This window comes from Ziziphus jujuba, chromosome 1 (assembly GCF_031755915.1).
Source record: "Ziziphus jujuba cultivar Dongzao chromosome 1, ASM3175591v1".
Taxonomy (NCBI): domain Eukaryota; kingdom Viridiplantae; phylum Streptophyta; class Magnoliopsida; order Rosales; family Rhamnaceae; genus Ziziphus; species Ziziphus jujuba.
Window position 1 is genome coordinate 3528238 of NC_083379.1, and position 24145 is coordinate 3552382.

The 24145-nt window shown below is 34.8% G+C and overlaps 2 protein-coding genes across 2 annotated transcripts; both read right to left on the bottom strand.

The window, feature by feature from the left end:
- Positions 1-7239: 7239 nt before the first annotated feature.
- LOC107405978 (beta-glucosidase 24) lies at positions 7240-11321 on the bottom strand. Its single transcript, XM_025073468.3, has 13 exons — positions 11152-11321; positions 10898-10967; positions 10484-10542; positions 9592-9667; positions 9404-9481; positions 9195-9282; positions 8846-9089; positions 8582-8697; positions 8236-8453; positions 8087-8118; positions 7861-7963; positions 7662-7758; positions 7240-7535 (listed from the first exon to the last, which is right to left on the bottom strand). The coding sequence occupies exons 1-13, from the start codon at positions 11290-11292 to the stop codon at positions 7370-7372; spliced, it is 1488 nt and encodes a 495-aa protein (XP_024929236.3). The 5' UTR covers positions 11293-11321; the 3' UTR covers positions 7240-7369.
- Positions 11322-19249: 7928 nt separating this feature from the next.
- On the bottom strand, positions 19250-23144 carry LOC107405507 (uncharacterized). Its single transcript, XM_016012607.4, has 5 exons — positions 22595-23144; positions 21792-21993; positions 21129-21197; positions 20915-21047; positions 19250-20152 (listed from the first exon to the last, which is right to left on the bottom strand). The coding sequence occupies exons 1-5, from the start codon at positions 22833-22835 to the stop codon at positions 19526-19528; spliced, it is 1272 nt and encodes a 423-aa protein (XP_015868093.3). The 5' UTR covers positions 22836-23144; the 3' UTR covers positions 19250-19525.
- Between the last annotated feature and the right edge of the window lie 1001 nt (positions 23145-24145).

Below are 24145 nucleotides of genomic sequence, written 5' to 3' on the forward strand. Positions count from 1 at the left end.
CGCACCGGAATCCGTGCACGTTGATCGAGGTTGACTGTTGACCGTTGACCGAAGGGGTCAAAAGTTGACTTTTTGACTCGGTGGGAATTTCGAGTTGACCAGGGTACCGTGGCGAAGTGCACGATGCCCCGAGTTCGTAGACTGGTAGCACGTCGAAAACGAAGCTACGGTTTGAAAGTTATGAGCAAAACAAGTTGCGGTCCAAACTGTCCAGGAGGTACCGGAGTTGACTTTTTGTTTATGGGGAATTGAGCTTTGACTCGTGCATGGTTGTGAAGTGCTCGTCGATACGAGTTCACAGATTAGCGGCACGCTCAAAACGGACATCCGATTAAAAAGTTATGGACGTTTGAAGTTTACCGGATATCGTAATATTTTAATGTTTTTGGGTCGGTGAACAGTGAAACACCACGTGTCAGCTTCTGATTGGTCCACGTGGCATGAACAGTGTCACACAGGGGTTTTTATTTGATAAAAGTCTCGGGGAAGAGAGAGAAAGAGAGAGAGAGAGAGACCGTCGGCCACCGGAGTTTTTCCACTGTTCCGGCCGATCTACTGTACACGCGCCGGCCAGTAAGTTTCCCCTCCCCATTTCCGGCAAAACCTCCAAATTTCACTGCGAACGGCCGCCGGACGCGCCCGGATCGGACGTCTGAAGATCGGCGGCGAGTTTTTCCCCTCCACCGCCGGCCACCGCAAATCGACCCACTTCTGGCCATTTTCTGGCCACACGCGCCGTACACCCTTGATCCTCTCCTCAAGTCCGGCCGACCCACCAAAAATCACGGCCATCGGACCACCGACGCACCGGGATCGGAGCATTTTCCGGCGAAGGGCCGGAAATCTTCAAACGGTGATTTCTCTGCCGTCCGGCCTCCGTTTTGCTCACCGCCAGTCCCGTTGGGTTGCTCTCCTCACGATCTACAAGTCTGCAAAATTTCACGACCAACGGCCACCGCACGCGCCGCCGCCGGCGACGCTCGCCGAATCCCACTTCCGTTTCCGCCAATTCACGACGGTTTGGGAGAATTGCGGAGCCGAAACTCGAAAAGCTTTCCGGCGAGATTCCGACCCCGTCGTGTCCGATCATCGGAAAGTAAGACCGAATCCGTGATCCTCATCACGCGAGCTTCGATTCGGTATATAACTCGTAACCCTTAGATATCGTTTGGTGTTTGCTCCCGGGGTATCCATTTGGGAATTACCCGAATAAAATATTAATATTTTTGGTTGGTGTACTATGGTTGTTTAGGTGCACGCTCGAGTAGTGGAGTTGATCCCGAGGAGGATCTTAGTTGATTTGCGTGCTCCAGGTGAGTGACCCACCTTCAAAAATTATTTTGGGCAATTAATTATATTTAATTGGTATTTAATTTGGTATTTAAATTATGCTCATGTGGTGTGATTTATTTATGAATTATATTGTGGTTTAATATATTATGCATGAGCAAGGTGTATTTTGGTAGTATTTGTACGTGGTTTTAAATTTGATTTTTCGGGCATAATTGGGTTAAATATTTTACGAAAATATTGGTTTGAAATTTATAAATTATGCCCGCTGTATTTTTATGGTTGCATCTCGTACTTCGGGAAAATTGTGGTTTGTTGATTATCGCTGTTTCGTACCGGGTTGTTGAATAAAAATATGTGGGATGGTGTTTTGTGAAAATTTGGTATACTTCCCACGGTGGTTTTTGGAAAAACGGTACGGTTGGTTACTTATGTTTATTTTTAGACGCACTCATACAGTATTGGTGTTCTGGTGTATGGTGTATGGACACGTGGTAGCACGCGGTTATTATGTGGTTTAGCGTGCGGTTATTACTTCACCCGTGAGTTGCCATTGGACCGTGGGCAGGCAAGGTTATTGTTGCGCACAGCCGCCCCCCTCCTTGGCCGGGTGATGGTTTTAGCAGTCGGTACTGTCGGGACGCCGAAGTGACCGTTGCAGGTTTCTCTCTTTAACCCCCCGCCAGTCGGTGCTCGGGACGCTGGGTATCGGAGGGCATCACCGGTATATGGTGTGGTGCGTCGGTGTAAATTGCAAATAATGTTTTAAACCCCAAAGGTGTTCAAAATTAGTTATTATGATTTATTACATTTTAATTATATTTGGAGTATTTATTTATTTATTTAATTGTTGTTGTTAAATTGTTTAATCCCTTGGTTTTTGGGAGGTATGTACATTGGGTTTTGCGAAAAAGGTTTTAAAAAGGGAACATTTCAAACGGAGCGATTGGTGAGAGTTTTGAGGGAAATTATTATTTTCCAACAGCTATTATTATTTATTTATTAATTGTTGGTATTTGTTCTATCCCTTAATTGCTATTACTATTATTTTTATTATCACAAAAGGTGTTCAGTAGTTCGGGTTACTCACGGAGATGATTAGCATCTCACACTCTTAAATTCCGTTCCCTTAGGTGCAAGTGGTGGTAGACGTTCTTCCGGAGCGAACCAAGTTTTCCGCTGCAGTTGTGTTTCGAGAAGTACTTCTATACTTTTTCATTTCAGTGTATTATATCTTTTCAGTCTTGTTGTATTTCTGTTGTTTAGCACTTCTTAAAGCTCTGTATACTATTGGGATACTTCTGTTTTATTTATGCACTGGACTGTTGTTGCTTTTGAATAGTGCTGAAATTTGTGGAACAATTTGTAGTTTGTGGGAGGAATAAGGGGATATTTTAGAAGTGTGTTTTCAGTGCAAGTAGTTGTGGTAATTAAATCCCTTAGGGGAGGCTCTGTCGGATTTTCCATTGGAGGGTCCGGTAGGGTTTCCCTGGGATCAGGGCTGTCTAGGGTTCCGGGGAATGAATTCTGAACGGGTCCTGACAAATATACTAGTGGTGAATTGAAGTAATACTCTGTCATGGAATGGTGAAAGTGATGACATATACTCAAATTATTTTTTTTATTTTCATAATTCTTATAATTATTATTTTCTTATTTATTGCAAATGGATAATTTATAAGATTTACAAGATGAGTCAAAGTTGTTGTGAAGGACAAGCATTCTTGGATTTCCTTGCTGCACATCTGGAGCTTGATACCTTTGGCCATTGATCATCCAATCTCATGAAAGTGATTACAAACTTTTGTTAGCCATATTTGCTAGCTAATAATAGTTCATGCAATTTATTTTAGTTTGAGTGATATGTGCTGTGAAATATAATGATGTGTAGTGAAGTGTGATGACATGCTCCAATGTCATGTAAGTGATTACAAACTTTTGTTAGCCATATTTTCTAGCTAATAGTTCATGCATTTGATTTTGGTTTAAAAGATGACATGCAGTGATGTGGTGTGACGTGCAGTGTTGTGCTATGACATGCATTGATGTGCAGTAAAGTATGATGACATGCGGTGATATGTGGTGCTGTGCAATAAAGTGTGGTGTTATGTGGTGACATTCAATGAAGTACAATGATATACAGTGAAATAAGGTGATGTGTGGTGTCATTTGGTGATGCATCATCAGAGACTCATCCAATTTCTTCTAGAGAAGACTAGTACTTCTTTATTGGACCTAATGTAATAGTTAGGACTCCATCAATTGGAAGGGCATCTGGCAAATAGGTGCTATGACAATTGTTAGGAAGGATAGAAAGGAGATTATTGAAAGCAAGAAGCTATGCAGCTATTTTGAAGGATAAAAAAAGGCTAAGATATGAGATCCCACATCGGTTGGAAAGGGGAACGAAGCACGGCTTATAAACGTGTGGATACCTTTCCTTTGAAGACGCATTCCCATGAGGGATAGGATTGGGCTCACCACCTAGCTTCCAAAGCGGACAACATCTCAGGTAGACCTGAGAGGCCCGGGCCAGTGGGACTGGCAGGTAGGGGTTGGAAGAGGATTCTCCCTAACCACTGAGACGTGTTTTAAACCCTTGAAGGCTGGGTTGTAAGAGGATTCCCCAAGCCCAAAGAGGACAATATCTGCATGCGGGTGGTCTGGACTGTCACAGATGATATCAGAGCCGGATCCGGATCGGTGTGCCAACGAGAATCCTAGGCCCCAAGGGGGGAGAATTGTGAGATCTCACATCGGTTGGAAAGGGGAACGAAGCATGGCTTATAAGCGTGTGGATACATTTCCCTTGAAAACGCGTTCCCATGAGGGAAAGTAAAACCCTGAGAGGTAGGATTGGGCTCACCACCTAGCTTCCAAAGTGAACAATATCTCAGTTGGTCTTGGGAGGCCCGGGTCAGTGGGACTAGCAGGTAGGGGTTGGAAGAGGATTCCTCCTAACCACTGAGAAGCGTTTCAAACCCTTGAGGAGTGGGTTGTAAGAGGATTTTCCAGGTCCAAAGAGGACAATATCTGCATGCGGGTGGTCTGGGCTATCACATAAGATGACCATTCATAAGATGCCTTAATACAATTTGAAGTACAGTGATGAGGTATACTCAAATTATTTTTTATTTTCAAAATTCTTGTATTTATTATTTTCCTATTTATTATAATGGATGATTTATAAGATTTACAAGAAGAGTCAGAGATCTTATGAAAGACAGGCACCCTTGGACTTCTTTGCTGCACATCTAGATCTTAATACCTTTGGCCACTAATCTTCCGATCTCATGCTAGTGATCACAGACTTTTGTTAAGTTTTAAATTTCTTGCACCTTTTTGCTTGTTAGTACCTCTTTTGCAAATACTTGCATGTTATTTCAACCTACATGCATGGAAACAACAACAACAACACTGTGTGGACTCAATTTGGAGAAAGCTTAGTTTACAGAAGCATAGTTTGGTTTAGCGAAAAGCTCTATGCATTGTGTTATGGAGGCATGGTTGAAGTTTGGTTCGAATTTGAAACAAATAGCTCTAGGTTCCCCAAGAAAGTTTACTTTATTCCAATACTAGATACATCAAAGGTTTATGGGCAGGAAAGATTTTCCTTGATCAAATCATTGGGAGACGTTTTGTGCGTGTGTAAAGGCTTTTCAAATTATTGATTCAGTTGACACGCTCACACACTCAAGTTATATATGTACAAGCAAGATTTTTGTGGCAAAAGATGGGAAAAAGGTACACTATTTGAGGGATCGAATTCGTTTATTAGTTATACTAAGCATCAGCCCAAAATTCTTTGGAATGTCAAAAAAATTCTATCTACTTGACATTTGGAGAATTTTACTTAGAAGAAGAAAAACCCATAGAGCGTTGTGAAGTAAGTCAGCATGGCTTCAAATCCTACTTTTGGCTTTTTGCTCTATGTTTGCTATATATCAATTTAAATAAATATCATTAAAGAGTTTATTTTTATAGTTTTAATATAAGAAAATAATAAAATAGAATTAATTGTTCCAATTAAAATTTACTATATAAGTTGGTGATCATTATCAATAGTGACAAATAATAAAATTCATTTAGCGTATATAAAAAAATTGTTATTACATATGGTTAGTTTTATATTATTGGATGTGAACGAAAACTTTTCTATTTTTGGATGTGCATACTGTAAGGTATATCTTAATACCAATGAGGAATGTCAAATTTATTCACCATAAGTTGGAAGGTAAAGCAACATGCAGTTAATGCGGTTAACTTATGATGAAATAAGAACTGAGAAAGGATCTCACCAAAGAAAAGATCACGAGAGAGAAAACAAAGAAGGAGACATCACACAGGCAAAGAGAAAATAAAAGGGAAAGGAAGAAAGAAGAAAAACAGCAAGGGAAGGAAAGAACCAAAAGCAAGAAGAAATAAGAGAGTTGAAACAATTCAGAAAAAGGAAAATTTGACTAGCATTAGGAGAGAGAGAGACAGAGAGAGAGAGAGAGAGCAAATAAACAAAAGAAGAATTCCAAATATTAATTACCTATAATAATTGATAAACCACTCACATCTACACTAATTAAAATGGAAAAAAAATTATTGTAAATACGTAGGGGTATTATTATAAATGGCAAAAAAAAAAAAAAAAAAAAACACTTTATACTACTACTAACTGGGCTATCCCTTTTCAGCAACCCACTAAAACATCAAAAAAAGAAATTAAATAACTGAACCATACCTTGTTGCTAAGCAAAATTATATTCCTTTTGCATGAAGATATTTGATCAAGTGGCTAGCCCCTGGATGGATTTCACACATCATTAGAATAGAAATAGAAGTTATTTGCTATTAATATATGATATAATAGATTATTAACTTTAGATACCTTAGCTTTCAAATATATTTATGGAGTTGGAAAAGAATTAATAATTATGGAGTTTGTTGGAAGAGAATTATTGGTTTGTTGGATTGCAGCCTTTTATTTTTATTATTATTTTTTTCTTGGTGCAAGCAGCTTTATTTTCTTTATGTTATTCGAAATAGTAATCCCCACTATTGTCATACCGTATCCTACCGCAATTAAGTATTTCTATCATATCTTGCCTTTTTCCCTTTCTTTTTGTTAAAAATAAAAAAAATAAAAAAAATTTTCTTTTATTTATGGAAAAAATTCATTTTTAAACCCTTTCAATTTTGTTTTAACTACGTTTAAATTTTACATTTTTAAAATATCTATCATTTAAATAATATAAAAGACTAAATTGTATATTAATATTATTCAATTATAACATATTAATTTTTAACCTCTATTAAATTTTAAACCGTTAAAACTAACAAATAAAAATTGATAAATAAATTTGCAAATAGAGGTGAATAATATTTTTTTAAAAATATAATATCTAAATATAATTATTATAAAATTGAAGGGGTCTAAAGGAAGAGCATCGAAGAAATGGACTTGGATTCCTTGCACCTTCTTGCCTGTGAGTACTTTGTACAATGAATATTATTTGTGTTTGTATATCATATTACAACATGACTTCTAAGATGGATGTTTTACAAGCATTATTTGTGTATGTATCTGTGTCTTGTGCTCATTTTAGATAATTATGTAAGGTTCTTTATTCAAGATGGATTGGTTCTTTTGAAGTAAACATTGTTAAATGTCAACTTCTACTTCCAGTAACATTTAGATGCTGCTGCTACAAAGTGGCAAAATACCTGATCATTTTGGCTGATTTTGAATAGGAAACTGGTGCTCTTGCACCATTGTTGATACTTGGGAATCTAGAGCATCCCATGACATTAATACTCCTCGTTTTGTAGATGGTTTGTTTTGGTTTGGTTATTCCAGTTGTTTCTTTTGACTCTAGTATCTTGGCCTGGGTGATTTATGAACTTAGGTTAGTGGGTTTCCATTTCTCTAATATGGGCAGTGTTAGGGAAATGCCTGTTTATGTCGGGAAGATTTTAGGTAGTGGATGTTTTGAGCCTTATGGAAATTATGGCATGAAAAAGGAGTTTATAAAATTCTTCATTATAAGATTTATTTTTGGGTAACAGTGTTTATTATAACTCAAATTTCTCAATGGAGAAAAGTTTTGAACCATTTAGCTGAGGTCTTGGGGTATCTTTTCAGCCCATTATTGTAATCCACAAAGACAATCCCAAAGCGTACTGTGTACCCATCCGCCCATTCAAAGTTGTCCATTAATGACCAGGCAAAGTATCCCTTCACATTAACTCCTTGCCTACCAAAATGCAAACATATTTAATTACAAACCATGAATAAAATAATTTCACCAAAAAACAAAAAAAAATATATATATATGAATAAAATAAAATGACGATTTGGAATTCTATTAATTAGCACTCACATGATGGCACTATGAACAAATGAAAGATGATCGGAATGGTATTTAATTCTCATGTTGTCCTTCAATGACAACTTACCATCGTTAAGCTCGTCAACTCCTGCAATTAATAAAAGAGAGAAAAATCATGATGTAATCATATAATTAAAATAATTTAATTAACTAATCATTAATCGCAGTGGCCAATGAAATTTAATTTTACCGTTCTCTGTTATGTAGATAACAGGATTGTTAAACTTTGCTTTGGTATAAAGCAGAAGATCCTGAATTCCTTGTGGATAAACATAGAGCCAGTCTGAGGCAGCCTGCTAAAAACCATTCATTAATATCTTCTTATAGAAATAGAAAATAAATTGGATAATTTATTCATATATAAATATATATATATATATATATATATATATATATATATATAATTATGTCCATACCTTAGGACCAATTGGAACTCCATTCCTCTCATCTGATGCATACAAGTAAGTCAAAAGTTGATAATCAGAGCAACCATTGAATTTAACTTTATGATAAAGGAAATATTGCAAGCAGAGACTTTATAATGGTAGTAAGTAGTTTCACTTACAAGAAATTTTAAAGCAAAAATCTGAGGAGTAACTTGGGTATTCAGATGTACTGCAGGAATCATTTGTTACATAATATGCACTATAGTAATTTATCCCAATGAAATCATATGATCCTTTAATCATCAAAGATTGCTCTTTCGAAAATTTTGGAAGTCTTTCTCCAACATATTTAACCATTTCAGCTGGATAGTGACCAAAATTGATTGATTCGATAAACCTGATAAAAAAGAAATGGAAAATGTGCAAAAATTAATGTTGTTTAATTAAAGTTAAATCAGATCAATTACTTATCTATTTTGATTACTAATTTTTATCAAAATTCAAGGTACTATAAGTATGACTTACCAACCATAGATGGAGGCAAGGGCCCTATTTGCTGCTTCCTGGTCTGAAACTGAGTGTGACAGGGGAACTACCCATGGAGTATCTAGTGCAATCCCAATTTGGCCATTTTGAGACATCTACACAAAATTCATAACTCTCAATTTCAATTATAATTGAATATAAGACTTTATATAATTCCAAATTAATATTTTTATTTGTTTTCCAGCATACTTATCATCTCTAATTTTATATGTATTTTAGATGGTATATGTCACTCTTAATTACCTGGTATTTGTTCTTGTAAACATTGAAAGCAGCAGCATGGGATAAGAGCAGATTGTGGGCAACCAAGTAAGGTTCAGTCCCTGAATTGCCTTGAGCGCAAGAATTGGAGCATCTTCCAGGTGGAAATGAACCAAATGAGTATCCCATGTTGATAAAAGTATGTGGTTCATTTAAAGTGATCCAGTGCTTCACTCTGTCACCAAATTCTCTGTAGCATAGCTCTGCATAGTTTTTGAAGTCTTTTCTGTTTTACAAAGTACATATATATCCATAATTTGATCAGAGATCATATAAATATTGTGGAGTAGATTGTTCTATTTCATTTAAAGAAAGAAAAAAAAAATCTTACACAATTTTGTGGCTGAGAAAACCTCCATATGCATCTTCAAGAGATTGTGGAAGGTCCCAATGAAATAGAGTCACAAATGGCTCAAGTCCTGGAATAACAGAGCTTAGAGAGAGAGATGATCGAGAGCATCATATGGAGAATAGATTCAAAGAAATTCAGGACCAAATCAATTTTTTTTCTTTGGGTAATACAGGACTAAATCAAATTACCATTAGAGAGTAGATGATTGATGAGATCGTTGTAATATTTGATGCCTTCTTTGTTCACTCCTCCACTTCTTGTTCCATCTGAATTATATGTACAATTGGAATAAAAAATTATTACTTAAAGATGTATGAATTTATTAGAATATAATATATATATATATATATATATATAATTGGCAGCATTATCTTACTAGGTAACAGTCTGGACCAAGAAATAGAAAATCTGTAAGCATCAAATCCGATGTCCTTCATTATACCAATATCTTCCTGTCAATTGAACTTATTATGTGCGTTGTAACATTATCTCAACAAAGAAATTAATAACAAAAATATTACATAAGCTAATGAAAATATACATTTGTGATACCTGGTTTCCATAATATGTCAAAACCCCAATAAATTAAATGCCTTTTTTAAGAAAGTGTAAAATGGAAAGCTGGTTGAAATTAATCCAACTGAAAAGCTAGAGGCTGCTGAGTTGGCAGAATTAGTGAGTGGCTCATAGGTCTTCCACATTACATCAAAAAAAAAAAAAAAAAAAAAAGAAGGGAGCTGGTTGATCAGCTTGTGGAGCTTTTTTTTTTTTTTTTTTTTTAAATGAAAAGGGACTAGTACTATTATTATTTTTTTGAAAGGGATTATTATTAGTTAATAATGGGGGAAAAAAACTTAAATTATGAGCCAAATGTTATGGATCCCCAACATTTTTTTTAATCAACTTAAGACATAATTTTTTCATCCCCAAAAAAAAAAAAAAAAAAAAAAAAAAAAAAAAAAACTTAAGACATAATTTAATTATATAAGTAGATAAGAGTATTCCAAACAGGCATACAGTTCACGAAATTGTTTATGTGATTTATACCTTTAATTAGTCTGACTTTTAGTATGAATGTGTTGGTGACCAACTTCCTGTTTTTGTTACGTAGTGAGTGTTTCATAATATCTTAAAGTAATAGCTTAATATATATATATATATATATGTTTAAAACTTTTTATTATTATTTTTATTTGATAATTTATACTTTTAGAATCTTTTGTTGCAATATTTCAATATTAATTAGAATAAATTGAAGGCTCACATACCTTGAAACGATGATATGAATCTATTGCTTGCATTCCACTACTCCTGTCTTTAATTTTTTCTGCACAACCATCAAATTAAGTATGAATGACTTATTAATTAAATATGAATAACTTACTAATTAAACTATGAATGATTTACTAATTAAGCTAATTTCACTTGACCATGTAGTCATTATTAAGTTGCTAGTATTTTAAATCTTACTTAAATTAGTTAAGTTTATGAGAAAAAATTAATTATACAATTATCTCATCTAATTTACACTTTTTTCACATCTATTTTTCATATTTGGTGGTTTGAACAACACCAATTACGTGAACATTCTAAATATTTGACAAGTAGTTGGGAATTGCAGACATGGATGGTAACCAAATATTTGAAGGAATTATTCTAGGGAGAGAAGAGAGAAGACCTACCTGGGTGTCTCTGCGTGAAGGAGTCCCAAATACTTGGTCCTTTTCCCCCTTGGTCTGCAGCTCCTTCATACTACAAATTAATATCACACACACACACACACACACACACATGTATAGGAGTTAATTAACTAAATATATGACAATTAATTTATGAAGATAGCAATAAAAAATGTAATGCATATTCTCTAAAACGCCATTTCCTTCCTAATTAGAATTGATGGAGAAGATCACCAAAAAAATGTATTTATAGAGACCTGGTAAGCAGAAGATGCAGTCCCAAAAACAAAATCTGCCGGAAAACTGATTCGGTTAAGAGAATTGACAGAGCTAACAAGGTGGAGAAGTGTGAGAGAGATTTGGAGAAGAAGAAGAAGGAGGAGGCCTTTAGTAGCCATATTTGCTAGCTAAATAGCTCACGTATTTGATTTTCTTATCTCCCACATATTACATTTATATATACAATCATTCACACTATCCAGGCCAAGCCAACGTGTACAAGTATAAAAAAGAAAGAATATTAGGCAAATATAAGGCCGCCCATCAACTTTTCAGGATGTATGGTCGTGCTGTTTACATTAATAGAAACTCTCATAGGGGACATTAATTTTGACGTTAGAAATTTTGCTTTATCTTTTATGTTTTATGGCTTTTTTAGCTTTTGATTTGAAATTTTTGTCTAGTCAGCTTTTAAAATTTTGCTTAAAAAAAACCTGTTCGGCTGTATCTCCAATATCTAAAACATACAAAAACGGTAAGATCTAAAATTAATTACACATGCAGAGACGTAAACATGCTTTTTCATGAATAATTTCTAAGTTAATTAGAAGATAAATTATGTTTAATTTTCTAAAAAGTTGTTATAATATTTGTCTTTACATATAAGATTTAGTAATTAATAAGTTAAAAATTTTAAATATCGTAGTTTCTAATTTTTTTGTAACCAAATTACAAATTTCCTATGTAGCCAGTAGTAAAATATGTGGGTTAAATTCTGCGGTTATATTTTTTGACTGGTTCTGAAAAATACCCCAACAAAAAATCTTCGATTTCCATACGTGAATATATAGGCATTTGGATATTGCAATGGCTATTGCCCTTGATACGATGAAAAATAGGTTTAATTTATATATTAGTCCAAACTCAATTCAATTTTATTTGGTTAACAAATATCTATCATTTTTACTTAATTTCTTAATAACTTCCAAACCTTCGCTATGATAATTACCACTTACTCACAATTTTACATGTCCAACATACTTTTACGGTGTCTTTTTGATACATCCCAATTAAGCCCCATCATTTTAAACCTAAAAATCTCTCTCTCTCTCTCACACACATTTCATTTTTCATTCGAAATTTGAATTAGTTCCTTCTAGGTTAGTTAAAGGTAATACACCAAAACAAGAAACTTTAAGAAACAAGGACCACAATTCAAAAGTAAATATTAACAGTATTGCCTCTGCATATATATATTATTACTCTAATTGGCTAATGAATTAGGATTTTGAATAAATAGGGTCGAATTCTTGGTTATGAATATTTGATAATAATCATATAATGGCTAAAAGACCATTTATAGAGTTCCCTCTTCAGCTGATGAACTTGATCTCCACCTTATATGGCGTGACTACACTGTTCTATGGACTTTATTGTTTGGTAAAGTGGGCAGATGTTGTACATCAGCAACTCCATGTTAACAAAGTGCAAACCTTGATGGCTCATCCACGATTGCTTTTTTCCCATTCATCAAACCACTTGTTTGATTTGCTTCCATCAGCTTGGTATAAAAAGAACTTTTCTTCTTTTTTTTTTTTTCTTTTTTTTTTTTATAGGTGGTTTGTAGTCTTATATCTGTCTTACTGATTATATCAATCTGTTTTGCTCCTTTAGAAAGGAAATAAAGGAGAAAATGGATGTACTTCACTGCAAATAACTGTGGCGGCAGGTTCATTTACCTTTTATTCCTGATTGGCGCAACCCTCTTCATCTCTTGTTTTGGATACATTGGAGCTGCATCAAGGAACCCTTGTTGTCCGACATATGTATCCTTTTTTGTGCTTTATTCAATTTTCTCAACGTTCATTTTTCTTTACAAACATTTTGGGCTCTGCTAATTGCAAGACTTGATTAAGTCCTTAAAATCTATATTAGAACTCATCATCCTTATCATACTCGTTATGGCAGAAATAAGGGTTGCTGTTTTCATGTTTCTTGATGACATCTGGAAACAGGTAATAACTTCGATAATCATAACCTATACCTTCTTTTCTTATTAATTTCCAGAGCTTTCCTACAGGTTGTTCCTAGAGATAGAAGTGGAAATATGGATACAATCTACAATTTCTTGAACAGGAAGTGGAAAATCATCATATGGGTTGCTATTGGGACTTTTGTGTAGAGGTAAAGTATCTCCCAGCCTAAAGCAGATACTCCGCTGGTTTCTCCTACTACAGTATGATCAATGATCTGTGCCTGCAGTTTACTTTACCCTTAGGTCTTTGCTCTTCTACTGTTAATGGAGGTTGTGAGCTCTGCAATATTTTGCAGAAAGAACATTCAAGAAAGAGAGAGAGAGAGAGAATGAGAGGTTAGAGGAGAGAATTGTGTGAGCTCAGCTTGTATTACTTTTTCAATATTCAATATAACAGTATATATAATTTTTATACATCATTCTCATGTAATGATTACAATTCTGTTTTTTTTTTTTTTTAATAAAATTCTTCCACTCACACTTTCATGCACGCATATTTCTTGTTTTACATACTTAGTGACACCTGGCATATAAGCCAGCATGGATTCCACCTTGCAGCCTCACTTATCCACGTCAGGAGTTTTTTACACGTTAGCACAGGGGTTATACTTCAACACTCCCCTGTAACCTCTGTGCTGAAACAACTCCTAGCTTCTCCCTCAAGTAATTAAATCGATCCTTTGGTAGAGACTTAGTAAATATGTCTGCAATTTGTTCTTTAGAGACATAGTATGTCAAGTCTACAATCCCATCTTGCAAAGCTTCTTTAATGAAGTGATACCTCTTGTCAATATGCTTGGTTTTCTGATGAAAAACTGGATTCTTGGCAATGGCAATTGCTAAGGTATTATCACAATGCAGAGGAGTGGCTTCACCTTGCATTTCACCAAAATCTTCAAGTACAAACCGAAGCCATATTGCTTGTGCAGTTGCTTCAGATGCACTGATGTATTCTGCCTCAGCTGTAGAGAGTGCAACACAGTTTTGCTTGACTGAAGCCCACGAAAACACCCCACTTCCAAAGCTGAAAGCATACCCTGATGTACTTCTCATGTCATCCACAGATCCACTCCAGTCACTGTCACAATATCCCATTAACACAGGCTGTTTTCCTTTGACATACTCCAAACCATAGTCTAAAGTCCCTTTAATATATCTTAGTACTCTTTTTGCTATACCAAAATGTTTATTCATAGGACAATGCATAAATCTTGCTAACAAACTTGCTGCAAACATAATATCTGGTCTTGTAGCTGTAAGGTACAGAAGGCTCCCTACAATTTTTCGATACTACTCTTCATCTGCTGTCCCACTACCATCATCCTTGCTAAGCTTGTCATTTGCAATGAGAGGTGTAAGGACTGGATTGCAACTTGTACGACCAAATTTGTTTAACAATGCAGAAGCATACTTCTTTTGATGCACAAAAATACTTGAGGTTGTTTGTATTACTCCCATACCAAGAAAGTGATGCAATAAACCCAAATCTACTTTCTCATCATATCTTCCTTGAACCACTTGAGCATCTCTCTGTCATTTCCTGTATACACGATGTCATTAACATAAATAGTCACAATCAGCAAGCCTTTTTCTCCCCTGGTCTTTGTATAAAGAGTTGCCTCATTTTGACTCTTTTGAAAACCACTCTCACAGAAATATGCATCAATCTCACTATACCAGGCTCGAGGAACCTGTTTCAAACCATATAAAGCCTTGTGCAATTTATACACATTATCCTCATGCCCTTCAACCACAAATCCTTCTAGTTGTTCTACATAAACCTCCTCTTGTAGCACACCTTTTAAAAATGCTGACTTAACATCAAGTTGATGTAATTTCCAGCTTCTGTGAGCTGCTAAAGCAATTAAGATTCTAATGGTATCAAGCCTAGCAACCGGGCCAAAAGTCTCATTAAAGTCCACACCTGCTTTCTGTGCATACCCCTTAACAACTAGTCTAGCCTTATTCTTTTGAACTGAACCATCTAGATTGAGTTTAATCTTGTAAACCCATTTAACACCAATCACTGGTTTATCTTCTGGTCTTTTCACCAACTGCCAGGTTTTGTTTTTCTCAATTATATTCAATTCCTCTGTCATGGCCTGAATCCAAGATTGATTTTGAGCTGCCTCTTCATAATTTTCAGGTTCAAAAATGCAATTATTACATCTTGCCAAGATATCAGTGAGACTTCTCCATTTTATTAGTGTATGATCAAAATTAGCCTGTACTCTATCAGTTTCTGAGTGAATGGAACCCATACCAGAATTTCTTTGCATATTTGTCACACTGCTTCTACTGCTTGTAGCCTCTTCTGAACCAGAAACACCTCAGTTTGATTTTGCTGGTGTCTGCTGACTGTCTCCAGGCAATGAGTTCCTCCCTGAAATCTCACAGCTATCAATAGTTGCAGCAATCACATTTCCACTGTCATTGTTTGCATTTTCCTTCCAATCCCAAGAACATTCTTCATTAAAAACAACATCTCGAGACAAAAACAGCTTCTTAGTTATAGGATCAAATACTCTATAACCTTTCTCACAAGTTCCATATCCTACAAAGACTCCTTTTCTGCTTTTAGGATCCAATTTCTGCCTAGTTTCAACTGGAATATGCACATAGCATAGGGAACCAAAAATTTTCAAGTGTGCAATGCCTGGTTTTCTTCCACTATAAGCTTCAAAAGGAGTTACTCCATCAAGAGCTTTGGTAGGGCATCTATTAAGCAAGTACACAGCTGTGTGCACTACTTCTCCCCATATGTAATATGGCATCTATTTGTCATTTGGCCATTTCAACAACTACTCGATTCTTCCCTTCAACCACTCCATTCTGTTATGGGATGTAGGCTACTATCATTTGCCTTTGAATCCCCCAAATTCACAAAAATTAACAAACTCACCAGATAAGAACTCTCCTCCTTTATCACTTCTCACACATTTGATTTTAAAACCACTTTGAAACTCAACCATGGATTTAAATTTCTTAAAGCAAATGAAAGCCTCAGATTTGTTTCTCAGAAAGTAAACCCAAACCATGCGTGTACAATCATCCACAAGTAACATAAAATACCTATTTGCAGCAACAGTTTCTATCTGCGTTGAGCCACACAAGTCAATGTGAACCAATTGTAGTGGCTGACTTGCTCTCCATGCTCTATTCTTTTGAAAAGCTTCTCGATGTTGCTTTCCAAACTGACACCCTTCACAAAGCTTCATAGTCTCTTCAAGTTTTGGTAATCCCAAAACCATATCTTTCTTCTTTAACTCCAGCAGTGCATTTAGATGTAGATGCCCCAACCTTTTATACCAAGTTTCCACACTAAAATCAGTTTGAACCCTTAAAGCAAGCTGTTCACTCGAGGCCATAGTTAATGGATAACATCTGTTTGCTTTGGCTCTAACCTTCACAACCAAATTTTCAAACGTAGGTCCATCATACACATGACACATTTCTCCACCAAACATCAAATAGTAGCTATGCTCATCCATCTGGCCAACACTCAACAGATTTTCTTTCAATCCAGGTAGATACATTACCTCTTTAATATGCTTTTTGCCATTGTCAGTATCAATCACCAATGTGCATTTTCCAGCTATGCTCTCTAATGTACCATTTGGCATTTAAACTCTTCCATACGAATTCCTTTTCACATCCACCGAGAGATCTATATTTCCTGTCATGTGGTTACTACATCCACTGTCTATATACCATTCACTGCCCTTACTTATCTTACCAAGTTCACTAGCTGCATAAAACATGTTACCTGTCAACTCCATTTAATTTGTGCAGTTTGCTTTCTACACATTCTTCCCATTTGGACACTCTCTTGCCCAATGACCAAATCTGTCACAACTGTAGCACTTAGGTTTACCTTTGAATCTACACTCTCCAAAATGATATTTACCACATGTTCTACATTGTGGTTTTGAGTTTTCTGGGTTACCTCCAGTCTGCCATCTGTTTCCTCCATGAACAGTATTCACAGAATAAGATTGGTTGCCATAGAATTTGTGCTACATTCTCTGGTTCGATTCCCACTTCTTCTCTCTTGGAGTCCAAGTTTTCTGGAATTTAGCTGCATTGGAGTGTATTGCTCCCCTGTTTTGTGGTTTAAAGATTGTAGCAGGATTATTTACAGATAAGGTAGAGAAGGCTTTCTCGGTGACCTCAATGACTTGCAAGTCAAGTCTCTGTTCTTGGCTCTTAAGAATTGCAATCACCTCTTAGAATTCTACTATTTCTAGATCCTTAGTGTTTTCTATCACTAAGCATATAGGTTCATAAGCTTTAGTCAGGCTAATTAAAATCTTTTGAACCATCCTCTCATTGGATAAAACCTCTCCAAATGTTTTCATCTGGTTTATCAACTCATTCAACCTAGTAAGATAGCTAGATAATGTCTCATCTTCCTTCATTTTAGTGTATTCGAATTCTCTTCTTAGACTTTGTAATTTCACAGATCTCACCTGTTCACCACCATGAAATTCCTTATACAGCAGCTCCCAAGCTTGTTTTGAGGTCTCTGCATTTACTATCCGTGGGAAGATCTGATCTGAAACAGCACTTTGGATAAGTCCCAAAGCCTTCGCATTCTTCATATAGAACTCCTTTGTCTGTTCATCATCCTCCATTTCTGCACTTCCTTCAGCTTCTGTACTCTTTCCCTTCTTCTTTTCATCAGAAATAGGAATGCCTTTCTCCACGAACCTCCAGAGCCCATGGGATTTGAAAATGGTCACCATCTTGATTCTCCAGAATAATTCTCTCCTGAGAATATTGGAGCTCTCACTTTAGATCCAGCCATTGTTTATGCTGGTCCTTTCAGTACAAGAAACCAGAAATTCTTTTTTTTTTTTTTTTTGGGTTCAATCGAGCTCAGATGTTGCTCGAAATCATTCTCATCTCAGCTCACAGTGTTTACCCAGATTCAGATCCAACAAGGCTCTGATACTATGTTAATGGAGGTTGTGAGCTCTGCAATATTTTGCAGAAAGAACATTCGAGAAAGAGAGAGAGAGAATGAGAGGTTAGAGGAGAGAATTGTGTGAGCTCAGCTTGTATTACTTTTTCAATATTCAATATAACAGTATATATCATTTTCTTACATCATTCTCATGTAATGATTACAATTCTGTTTTTTTTTTTTTAATAAAATTCTTCCACTCACACTTTCATGCACGCATATTTCTTGTTTTACATACTCAGTAACACCTGGTATATAAGCCAGCATGGATTCTACCTTGCAGCCTCACTTATCCACGTCAGGAGCTTTTTCCACGTCAGCACAGGGGTTATACTTCAACATCTACAAGTTTTCTACTTGCGAGCCATAATCACTTGCGACGAATATGATGATAGCAAAGATGACAGTATCGTTCATCACCCTGCAATACTAACACCACCCAAAATGAAGGCCAATAAGACACCCCCTGTAGCTCCAAGAAAATCAAACTTACATGCTGTAAAATAAGTAAAAGGACATCTTCCTCCAATAGATCATTGGATTTCAAATATCGATGATGGATAACCACAGAGGTATTTTAGCATATCATTTAATAGTTTCATACCTCAAATGATAACAAAAGAATGTAACGAAACTATACAATTATATCCTTTGGTATTGACGGTTCTGATATTGCTATTGTAAACAATTAAAAGGATTTACTGAAGCTTTGGTTTTTATCTATCAGATGAATCGGATCTGTTCTATTATTATGAATTTTTTTATCATATATATATATATATGAATAGTTATAGGGTGCGGATCACATTTAAACCGACACTTTTTGAAAAAAAAAAAAAAATCTCTATTTTGTTGTATACACTATATACACACATACACAGCAAAAATCAACACTTTCTTCGAAAAAACATCGGATTAAATATGGGCGCACTATAAAATTTCCATATACAAAACAACAACAATCTTTTCATTAATTTTATTTGATAATTTACAATCCTTTCATTAATTTTATTTGATAATTTTGTTCCATTCAATTTTCTTGTAGCATTTAATTAGCACATTATGTAATGGGATCAATTTCAATTTTCAAGTACTCAAATAATTTATTCCATTCTCCATTTGTTTGTATATAATCTTTCATGAAAAAATAATTATATTCAAAATTCATTTGAAAAAAAGGGTCGAAACAAGAAGGGCCACTTTGAGCCAAACATCTCACTACATTCGAAACAAAGGGAGAAAAAAAAAAAAAAAAAAGTATAATGTAAACATATATTAAATATTAAAAAAATACTATTTAATTAAAAGGACTACTTTTTTTTTTTTTTTCTCACATGAAGCCACAAGCAAAGTTGGTCCAGCCCTGCTCAAACTCCTCTTAATTCTTCTTGGGGAATTCCATGAATATCATTTATTCTAGAATCTCACCTTCCTCCAAGTCATTGTCTGCTGGGAAGTCTTCCATTAGATAAGAAGGATTTTTTTTCCCTTCCACCTCTTCTTCCTTAGAAAATTCGCCTTCCAAATCAAGGAAATCATCTGGATTTATTTGTGAAATGAGATCCGAATACACATCTATCAAGCCTTGATCAAAATCAAACTCCATATCTTCGAAAAGTCCTTGTTCCTTGGTCTTCAAGCTAGACTGTGGACTATTTCCTGCTACCTCCTTGGCAGATGAAGCTCTATCTGACAAGTTACTTAACAATTTCTCAGAACTACCCTGATGGGGGAATTGATGCAGGGAATCTGGATTTCCATATTTCATGAAATCAAACACTTTTGGTTCCAAAGAGCTGTTGTCTTCTATTTCCTCCTCCTTAAAAGCAGTACCTTCTTTGGTCAAATGATCATTGCTTTTAGAATTTCTAAGATGGGGTTTACGAATAATGGGATTGGCATCTCTAATGACTTCAAAATCACAACTCTGCGAAGGGAGAAAAACATATATAACAGGGTACTCCAAAATAACTAAATTTGCAAACTGCTGCCGTATTGGAATTGTACTGTCTAACTCATAGAAAGGTGACTTGGAACCCTGCAAAAACCAAATGATATGAACAATGTGAACCAAAAGGTATCATCCAGGTCATTTAGTGCATGTTTCTTATCAAAACTAATAATGATGAAAAATAATAACAAGTACTTTAGTAGGAGAAAATCCAAAGTTCTGATGCTACCCATCAAACACAATTTCCACCCATGTCTGAAGCTAAGTTAACTAAAGAAGCTCATTACTAAACTCTAGCACAAATCAGCATATAGCAGATATAAATGACAGTCAGCATTATAGCAACATTTGGTAATTAGTGATTCTTAGACATTCATCTGGAACTTTATGTTGCAACATGTACATATATTTCTTTCCTTCCACATGCAACGTATCAACCCACATGTCCATCAGCCAATCACAAAAGGGATCATCCCAGCAGCTGGCTAAAGCATTTATACAAGTCCGAAGAGCCTCATAAACAGGTGGGAAGATAAAGCACCATTGGCAGAAGGTAACGCAAAATTCATCAAGAGAAATCAGGTTAAATCAGGATCTCAGTAGTTACGCTTGGCATTGCAACAACCCTAACCAAATTATATGAGGCTAGCATTACCATTACTGGATGCTAAAGCAGGCAAGAACAACTCAACATCATTAACACAAGCCACAATGGACTACTAATTACATTAGGCTAAATAAATACATTGGTTATACTCAGCTTATCCAAGCCAGTATAGTTTCAAATTGATCTATGAATGATCATTATAAATATTTATGAATAAACTCCCGAGAAGAAAATTGATGAACCTTTGGGTATTTACAAATGAAAAATTTGAGATGATCCAGCTGCTCCTCGCAGAATTTCCTTAGCGGGTGATTCCAAGGGCCAGGTTTTAGATGGTTGCCAATAGCAGAGCAGAGGTTCATGTTTTCATTTACTCTGCAGGAGCACCAAATGCATAAGTTCTCCAAATATACCACAGAGGCCTCAAGTAAAGAAATTAATGACCATACAGCTCACCCATGGTCAAGTAGCACAACATCTGCGGAATGAAATTGCCACTCAATTGTCCAGTAGATGGATTTCTTCCTGAAGGAGAAAGACATAAAGAAGTTATGATATTAAATTAAAAGAGTAAATAAATAATTTGAAGCACTTATATCTGTAATCATCAGAGGAAAACCACCCTAAAATCTAATGTCTCCCCTCTATAACAAATGAAGTCATAAAGCCAATGCAGGTAAAATTATGCGCCATCACATGCACATTTATCTACAAATGACATGAGTTCTAAATCATGTCATTATTATTAAATACCAAACAGAATATCACGGAATATATAAGAAAGTGGGAACAAAAGTTTATTAAATGATTATTATGCATATAGGAAGTATCATAACTCGATAGATATTGGATTACAAACAGAAATGCATCATGCCACAAAAAGAAATCCTGGAAAGCGACATTTTTGTGTGATGAAAAATCCACCATCAACAACCCCTTTTTCTAGAGGTTTTTGGTAATCCTCATAAGTTAGACCCATTAACAAGAAAACATACCAAATGAGAAAAAAGAACCAATTTTTTGCACCAAAGAGATGAAACCAGAAATAAAAAACGTACATAGAATAAAAAGACAAATTTTATTATGCTTTCAATCTATAGTGGAAATCTTTAAGGTCACCTTTGATCATATCGAGTTTGATTTTTCTCCCTTTTTGACATTCCACTTGGAAGAAATAGGAGTTTTGTCCTCCTACTTGAGGCAGCATTCCGAAGGCTTCTGAGATGATAGGGTAACCTAAAATAATTATATCTGCACAAGTTATATCTCATTCTCTGAGCAGATTCAGCAACTCTCTTCACTTCCTCAAGCATATTATAGTCTGAGCAAAGAAAGCAGAGGTCTTATTAGTGTAAGAAAAAGTAAAAAAAGTGTGTGTATATATATATATATATATTTATCCATAAGAAAGTCAAAACCAACTCAAATAATTTTATCAAAACAGAAACAAAAAGAATGAAAAAATTGCACATTCTGAAGCAAATTACTATCTATATCAATCACAGAAAGAATCACAGAATGACTAACTTGTGGATTAATGTTCATAAACTCAAGCACAGTACTAGAAAAACTTTTTTTCCGGATGTAACAAACTTTAGAAAACTAAAATGCGCAAAACAGAGAAATTACCAAATTTCTATAAAAAAGAAGATATATCCCCGATTAAAGAAACAAAAAAATTACAACTAAAGAACATTAGAATTTCTGAGAAACTTTGTCCCATTAGAAACATTTTTAAAACATAAAAGCTTTTTTCAAGTTGCCTTGAAAGGCATCCAAATTAGAATTCAAAAACAGCAAATTTTCAATAAAAAGGATATCCACCCACGAAGAACAAAAACTGCTCCAGCGAAGAAAAGGGTCCTAAATTCAAAACCTAAAACATTAAATTATTAAATAGTTAATGTTTCAAGAAAGAGTACCAGAGAGGAGCTGCTTATCATCGAACTGAGAAAGTGGGACGAACTGGGTCTGGTTCCTTTTGCCCGTACAACCGGTGCGTTGCTTGTGAGCTTTGACGCATTGAAGACTGCAAGAGCGTATGGAACAACCTGGGCATTTATACTTTGATGGGTTGGATTTGCACTCTTCACAGAAAGTCGACTCTTTGGGATTTGAGTTTGATGGCAAAACCGGTTCTTTTCGTTCCTCCATACTACCCATGGTGTTTGCAGAGAGACCCAGAATATTTTGTGGGTTCGACACACAAAAGAGGACTAGGGTTCAGAGCATGGAATCCATATTAAACAAAATAGTCAAAGACCATCTTCCATAGAAACACAGCTTTTGCACAAAGACTATGTCTTGTGGTCGGCGCCGAAATAGAGAGCAAAGACAGAAGTGGCAGAGAGAGGAAGGCGGGGAACAGAATAAACTAGCGAGCTTGTAGGGCAAAATTCCTTCTCTACTGTTGTTGCTATGAAAATTTCGTTTTTTCTTTTTTTTCAAATTTTTCAAGGACGACTATTTGGTTTCTAAAAGCAACAAAATAAAAATTAATGATCAATTTTTTTTTTTGGTAAATTAATGCACAAAATTAATTGGTAGCAAAAAAAATGTGGATATATAATTATTGCTGCTCAAATACTGTTATTTACAAACCTTTTTACTTTTTGTTTCATAAAAAAGAAAAAAAAAATACTTTCTTTCTTTCTTTTTATTTTTATTTTTTAAATTCATTAACCTTTACGGCTTTTTATTTTTCTTTCTTTTTATTTTTATTCTGATAACATAAATATCCTCCTCGTAAAAATGATCTGCTGAAAACAAATTCGACTAAATAGCAATGTTCTAAAAATCGTAAGGCCGCAAGATCAATCTTTAAACTTTATGAGCTTAAATATATTTAAATAAAAAAATATTTTACAATTATATTATTAATTTGATTATTATAAAACTATTAAATAAATAAAATAATTTATATTTATTTAAAAAATATATAAATCTATATTATTTTTGTATGTGCAATAAATATAAATTACCATATATTGATCATAATAGATTTATAAAAATTTATATTTTCCAAATTTCTAACAACTGATTAGTTTCAAAACAAATATATTATAAACCTTCAAATACCTAATAATTCTTAGATTAATATATATTTTACCTATTACTATATTCCAACTCTTGTCTAACTTTTATTGGATTCCAATTTAATATCTATATTTTCATCCAACTCATCTTCCATGCCATCCAATATAAAATTATTTTTTTCGGCTCCCTAATTTCAACTTGAGTATTTCTAAAAACTTTTTTAGATGGTAATACATCATTATCCATCTCTGCATCATTTTAATCATCATCACAAGTGCATTACTAGCATCTCTTGCTAGTGGAATCTCTAATTTATTATTTTTTTTTTTCTTATTCATCATTTTCAATTTTTTTCTTTAAGAAAAAAAAAAAACTTAATCTTAAAAAATTTTGAATTTTTTAACAATATTTTTTTTTTTAATTTCTTATGAATTGTG

Bases quoted from the DNA above. Each gene is read 5' to 3' on its own strand.
- LOC107405978 (XM_025073468.3), bottom strand. From the start codon at position 11,292: ATGGCTACTAAAGGCCTCCTCCTTCTTCTTCTTCTCCAAATCTCTCTC. The intron at 9,283-9,403 runs GTAATTTGATTT...CTGTTATTCCAG, and splicing joins CAATCATCTACTCTCTAATG to GACTTGAGCCATTTGTGACT. The intron at 9,090-9,194 runs GTAAGATTTTTT...TTTGTAAAACAG, and splicing joins TTTCTCAGCCACAAAATTGT to AAAAGACTTCAAAAACTATG.
- LOC107405507 (XM_016012607.4), bottom strand. From the start codon at position 22,835: ATGGGTAGTATGGAGGAACGAAAAGAACCGGTTTTGCCATCAAACTCA. The intron at 21,048-21,128 runs GTGAGCTGTATG...GTGCTCCTGCAG, and splicing joins GTTGTGCTACTTGACCATGG to AGTAAATGAAAACATGAACC. The intron at 20,153-20,914 runs GTTCATCAATTT...TGGTTTTTGCAG, and splicing joins TCATTTGTAAATACCCAAAG to GGTTCCAAGTCACCTTTCTA.